General features: G+C 42.9%; 1 protein-coding gene across 5 annotated transcripts in view; it reads left to right on the top strand.

The window, feature by feature from the left end:
• The window catches only part of NRG1 (neuregulin 1), a 356,475-nt gene that overhangs the window by 331,627 nt on the left and 17,859 nt on the right, over window positions 1-6,989 (top strand). For 4 of the 5 annotated variants that reach the window (XM_019517122.1, XM_019517117.1, XM_019517120.1 and 1 more), the window contains 2 exons: window positions 2,240-2,366; window positions 4,289-4,419. In XM_019517122.1, coding sequence (XP_019372667.1) covers window positions 2,240-2,366; window positions 4,289-4,419 — 258 coding nt within the window. The remainder of the gene's footprint in view (window positions 1-2,239; window positions 2,367-4,288; window positions 4,420-6,989) is intronic. The other variant, XM_019517118.1, reaches the window with a different exon arrangement.

Here is a 6,989-nt window from a genome sequence, read left to right on the forward strand (position 1 = left end):
ATCCTGCAGCACATGTAAAATGTCTACAGTGTGTTTTATTCCACTGCTGGAAAAACCAAAGAAAACCTTACAGTGGTTTGAAAAGAAAGCATTTTTTAGAAGTGAGGTGTGCCTGGGCACAATGGCAAATGACACTGCTGATAAGTACTAAAATGTTATCTTCTAACATTGAATCTTAAATTCGAAAGTGTTCTATCCACAAAGCAATTAAATTAATGAAGAGACACCACAGAACGAATGACAGGCATATTACGTTTCCCATTACTCTTTCCTCTTGGTTTCCTTTAGTAATTTCTCTTTAGTTCATTTATGTCCCTTTAAATGCAGGAAGAACGACACATTTGCAAGTGTGCAAAATCCAAATAGCTTTATTGCTGAAAGTGAGAAATTGAATAGACTCACAGGGCCAGATTCCCAGCTGGTGTGGATTAGTATAGCTCCATTGATTTCTTTTATACCAGCTGAGAATCTGGATCATGGATCTGAAAGAGGACTAAATTGCCATTCATTTACTGTGGGTAAAGAGAATTCGCATGGGCAGTTACTACAGCTGCACTGTAAGCCTCTGCTTTGTTCATATGCCTATGAATTAAGCCTCTTTAGAGCCCACCTACATTGTAGGCACAGTTGAGTCAGGGAATTTGGTCAGCACACAGCTAACCCCTACCTTGGTTCCGAGATATAGGGGAGATGGGACCTGAGTCATGTTCTCTGACTGGCATAAACCCTCATGTATTAGAATATATGCAGTAACCAGGTCACCTGGCTCTGGTATGTTTGGAGTATATACAGGCTCCTATGCTACCTCTTTCCTGCTTGACTCCGGAGAGCTAGTCTGGGAGAGATGGTGGCTCAGCAACCTGCTGTAGAAGAGCAGGAGGGCTCAGACCATCCCCACAGAACTGGAGGAATATGTGTACCACTCTGATGGCTGCAGGTCTGGCTTGGTTACCCCGCTTTCACACAGCCAGTGCAGACCACGTTCCACACGTCCTTTTTTGTGCCATTGAAGTGTGCCATCCAAAACCTGTCCACACCAGCCCAAAGTTATTCTGTGTTTCTCCTTCCTGTACAAATGCATAAGTCATGAGTATACGGGTGGGGGACACTAAATGTGCCTCCAACAAATCATGCAAAAATACGTGGTCCACTAAAATGCACATGGTCCACTAATACATTCTTTGTATGTATTAGTTGGTTGTTACATATTTTAAGCTTCAACATTTTTTTCTTTTTGGTAAGCATGAAATACTCTCCCCAGGAGTTCTGAATAGGTTTGAAAATAGCTCTTTCTTATAGTATCTTATCCTGCCAAGATAGCTGCACTTTCACATACAGCACTGGGAACTGCCTGTGTCAACTACTACTGAAGCCAAGGCTCTATAGACTTTGCAGTCAGCCGGACCTAATTCTGCACAGCTGGATTCTATGGTGCTATGATAAAATTTCTGCAGTAGCAATGGATAAATTTTGAGTATTTTAATAAACTCAGTATGAAATTGAATAATACAGCTATAATGCTATCTCCCCTATATTATTTATTCTGCTGTTGAGTTCAATGCATTTTATAATATCTCCACAGTTTCCGTTGTTAGTGTGCTGTGGATTGTGTTACCAACCGCTTGTAACTGTCTCATAGAAGTTTTCATGGGAGGAAGCTAGAAGAGCTAGCAACTAGATAGGGAATAATTTAAGTTTGGGCACAAGAAAGACACTTTGAGACGGTATACTATGTAAGTATAGAAGTTGCCTGTTTCTGTTGCAGTGATAGGCCACGAACATGTTACCTGCATTGACAACAACATGGACAATCATTGGGCTTCAGAGTCAACAGGCTGTTAACATAATAAGACAGTTCACACTGCAAAGAGCTGTGGCTGCATGCAGCCATTTTGCATTCACAGGCAAAAGCAATCCCACCATGTTTTGCATGTGATTGCTTAGCAATTAGGAATGGCAGCTCAGCAAAGCAAGGGGGACCCAGAGATATGTATAATCCAGAGCACTGTAAAAAGCTGGATGTAACCTTGTTGAGATTTTAATTGTAGGGCTAACATCTCTAGCCATGTTCCTTTTGATTTTCAGAGTGGAACTGCTTTTGAAATAGAGTACATTTTAAAATAACCTTTACCTCTTTTCCCAGCTCTTAGCAATGGCAGTGTGTTGACCCTACAGTGACATGACTGTGCTGACAGGTGCAGCCACTTCTATTAAAACTATTTCCCTCTCTTACATACAGAAAGCAGCGGAAAAAGTTTCACGACCGTCTTCGGCAAAGCCTGCGCTCAGAACGGAATAACATGGTGAACATGGCAAATGGACCCCACCATCCCAACCCACCACCAGAAAACGTCCAGCTGGTGAATGTAGGTTTTACTGTCTAGTACTAGCTCTCACCTGTCAGTGTATGAGCAGCATTCACCTCATCACCTTTAAAATCTTATTAGCTGCTAAAATCAAATGGCAGGATTTTCCAGGAATAAGGGATTTGTCCACCTGGAAATGATTAGAACTACCTCTGAAAAAAAATCTGATTTAGGATGAATTCAGAACATTTTTATATATGATCATTTCCACACCACATTGGACAATAGCCACCGAATCTCTGTAGCAGAGACAGGGAAGTTAAGATACTAGCATTAGCAGAAGGCTATGTGCAGAGATGCTTCTCTACAATGTATCAATTGGGTATCTAATGTCATGCCCTTCCCACTGTTTTCCCCCAGTTCACTGGCCTGGTATATGCCGAAGGGGTTCTACTTACCATGGCTCAGCAGTCCTTAATGCCGATGGATATTTGTCTAAGCAAGAACAGCAGTACCAGGGTTTTTTATGTAGGGGAGGTGAAGGCCATGCCAAGCTTTAGGGAGAAAATCTGTGTCCCACTTTGTCAATTGCAAGATTTTCATTGACTTCCACAAGGCAGGATTTCTCCCAGTCTTCTAAATTGTGGTGATACAGTACGGAATAACATGGAAGTCTCTGTGAAAAAGTGGGTTGCTTGACTCCAGGAAAGAAAGGAACTGTCATTGCTGACGTATAAGACTTATAAGAAGGAGAATAATGAAGAAGAAAAGGTTGCCTTAGAAAAAAGAGCTGGATTAAATTCCCACCTCAGATAGCTACATAGCAGTTTGGAGTAATGCCATAGCACCTTGGTCAGCTGAACAGCTAAGGATAAATTTCTTATCAGTGACACACAAACTCTGTAGCTAGGGACAGAACTTGCACATAAACTGGTATAAGTGATCAGAAACCAATTCTGATCTTAGCTCAGGTTCTGTGTAAGATTCTAGTGTCTACAAGAGTTTCTTCCTTCCTGCCCTTCTCCCTGGGAGTCTCTTTTGTCCAGAAATAAAGTAGACTTCATGCAACCTCCAGTCATTCCAGCCATCCTGTCTCAGTATTTCAACATCATTGTAAATCTGTGTGTCAGGACAGGACAGGGGTGAGATCCTTGCCCAACTGAAGGTGGTGGCAAAGCTTCAGAAGAAACAAAATTTTAACTCCTGTCTTCTGCTGAGCTCAGTATCCAGTATTTCCCCTTCAGAGACCTAACTAAGCAGCCAGATTCTTAAGAGCTGAGAAACCAGCGGTTTGTATTAATAGCAAATGAGAATTCCAGCAAGCAGCCTCAGCAATGCCCTATTGAGGATATTTGGAGATCCCCAAATATGACCCATGATCCATATGACCTGTACATTTTTTTTTAATTTGGCCCTACCTGTGCGGGTATTTCAAATTGTTCCTTCTGTTTTCATTGAGAATTATGCAACAGACTCACACTACTGTTACTGACAATATATGAGCCATAGTATAACCTCCACTGGAAACAGTTACTTGCAGACCAGGTACTTTACAGTATTCACAGTATGTTCTTCATCAAGAAAGGCAGCAAGTAAGATGGTGCTGCTAAAGAAGGTGTCTCCCAGTGCCTGAATAAGGATGTTTGTGCCCAAAAGCTGGCAAAGAACTATTTAGTTGGTCTAATAAAAGATATTACATCTACCCAAAGACCTTGCCTGCCTATGTCCTTAGACCAATCTGGCTACAACCAACAACACCAGCTACAGAAAGTGTTACATTCAAAGTCCCCATCCATGAGGTATTTGAATTTGCCTATAAAGCATATCTATTTTATAAATCCTAAGCTGTAGGCAGCTCTCACGTTAGCTGACTCTCTCCTGTTTTGGATTTAAAGTGTGTGTGTTTACACATGAACATGTGTGCATGAGCAAGTGAGTTGTACGCTCCAGTATATAAAGATGGGGGTTTTCTATTTTTTCAGCAGTATGTATCGAAAAATGTAATATCCAGTGAACATGTAATTGAGAGAGAAACAGAGACATCATTCTCCACGAGTCACTATACCTCAACAACGCATCACTCCACAACAGTCACCCAGACACCCAGCCACAGGTACGACAGTGAAAAAGACAGGCGGTTCTTGGATGTCAGTTCTAGAAGAATGCAGGGTAGATTTGTACTTTGTAGTCTAACTGAATATACACTTATAACAGAAGTTTTTATGAGCTCTAGCTTACTTCATAAAATGCTGTTAAAGGATATACATAGCACAGTGCATAAAATATAGAGAATTGTTTTAATATAAAAGGGAGGTAGAAAGGGAGGAAGGGAGGGAGGGAGGGGGGAGGTAAAAGGAGGGTTGGGGTTAATGCTGAGAGAGGCAAACAAGCAAGACATAAACCCAGAGGAATAGAGGGGTCACAAAAGCTAATCCAGGTTAATGGGATAAAATAATCTGTGTTTAGACCATACTTAACACAATCCAGGCTGTGGATGGTTTCTTGTTCTGCAATTTCCAGTTTGAGAGTTTTTTTAAAGTTTTGAAGTTCTGCCTAAGAACGCCTACCCTGAGGTCAGTGATAGAGTGTCTAGGGAGGTTGAAGCATTCTACCATGGGCCTTTGTGTCTTTTAAAAGCTGATGTCAGATCCGTGTTCATTCATTCTTACAAGTAAGGATCACCCTATCTGTTCAATGTATACAGCAAAGGGACACTATAAGTAGGTGATGACTTATATGATGTTGGTAAAGATGCAGGTGACTGTGCCTCGGATGTTATATTCTGTGTTTTCTAATCCAGTGATGATGTGGTCTGAATTAATGAGGGGACACAGCTTCCATCTAGGTCCATTGCAAGGTTTGATGCCTTGCTAAGAATGGGAGTTCGGGTAGCCTGTGTTTAAGAGATGCTGTTTGAGATTGTTGGGGCTGCCTGGAAGCCAGAACAGGTTTGTCCCCTATGACTGCCTTGAGACTCATGGTCCTCTTTTTGCAGGAGAGGTTAGAAGTCATTAATGATGCATTAAAGGTATTCTAGCTGGGGCTGTCAGTGGGATTCTGTTGTCCTGAGATTGGTACTGTAGCAGGTCAGAGCAAAGTCTGAGTTTGGCATTGTTGATTTGAGTGGCCACAGTTTTGGGATTGTGTTGTAACTGTACGGTTCCCTGCTCCATTTCCTCAAAACGTACATTCCAGCTGGTACAATCTGAGTAGATACTGCTGTACCATAGACATTGACTGTACACAGTGGATCTAGTGGTGCGCTTAGGATAAAACCTGGTGGCATGAAAGTAGCTGCGCCTAGGAAATGAATTTGGGGGATGCAGTATTTCCAAGTCAGCTTCATGGAGGGGCTCATGTTTCTCTAGAGATTCCTTTCCATATCCCCAGACAATGAAGATGTCATTGATGTACCTTAGGCATATCATAGGGATGAGAGGGAAGCTGCAGAGGAAATAGACTTCAAGGCCTGTCATGAATATTTTGGGATATTAGGGGCCATCCATGAGCCTATGACAGTGCCATTTGTTTTTAGGTAGGGCTGTGCAAAGCTTTAGTCCCTGATTCGATTTGACAGAGATTCGGCCCGATTAGGTGACTGAATCCAAATTGAATCAAAGGACCCTTTAATTTCTCTGAATTGAATCAGAACCCTCTGAATCAATTCAGAAAGATTCAGAAAGATTCGGAGATTCAGACATAGACACAGCTTTAAATGTTTTTCCTGTATACCTCCAGGTAGCAGGGGCTCGTGAATGCCGCTATGGTGGGGCAAATGGAGTGTCCCACAGAAGTGCGGGGGGCTCCCCAGCGTGCTTGGCAGCAGACCAGAAGTGAACCAGAAGCACTTCTGGTCCACTTCCAGGTCCTCTGGGGAGTGTGCTGCCCCCCGCACCCCTTCTCCGGCTCAGCAGCTGGTGCCTCCTGGGTTTGTGGGGGGGAGGGGGTGGCCAATCATCGAGCCAGATGGGCACGGGGGTGTCCCCTAGCACGCTTCCCAGTGGACCACTCCTGGGTTCACTGCTAAGCACATGGAGGCCCTCCCCCACTCCTGTGGGACTTTCCATCTTCCCCTGCATCATGGCAATCACAAGCCGCGCTAGTACCTTGAGGTATGTAGAAAAAATATTTAAAGCTGTGTCTATGTCCGAATTGTGATTCTCCGAATCAGCACTGAATCTTCAGATTTGGATTCGGCCGAATCAAATCAGGGACAGTGATCCAAGTCAACGAATCGAATGACTGTCCCTGACTTGGTCCGAATCCGAATCGAGTAGGGCCTGCTTCGCACGCCCCTATTTTTAGATATAGTCAATTCCAAAATCGTAAAGAGGTGTGTGTGAGGACCAAGTCAGATAATGTAACAGAAACAGAAGCAGTGTTCTCATCAGATATAATCTTTATAATTTGCAATCTTGCTGTATTGGGGATGTTGATGTATAGAGATGTGACATCTGTGGCAGCTAATATGGTGTTTGCCAATTTTTTTGAGAAATGTGTAGTGTCTTTGAAAAAGCTAGAGCTCCAGTGGCATATGGGAATAGGATGGATTCAATTTAGCTAGAAACTCTCTGTGATCGTGCCAGTACCGAGACAATGAGGCATCCTGTGCTGCTTGGTTTGCGGATCTTGGGTAATAAATAAAAATTGCTAGGACTGGGATGCCAGGAGGAATTCCTGTAC

Source organism: Gavialis gangeticus, unplaced genomic scaffold (genome assembly GCF_001723915.1).
Source record: "Gavialis gangeticus isolate Ggan-Ray unplaced genomic scaffold, GavGan_comp1, whole genome shotgun sequence".
NCBI lineage: Eukaryota > Metazoa > Chordata > Crocodylia > Gavialidae > Gavialis > Gavialis gangeticus.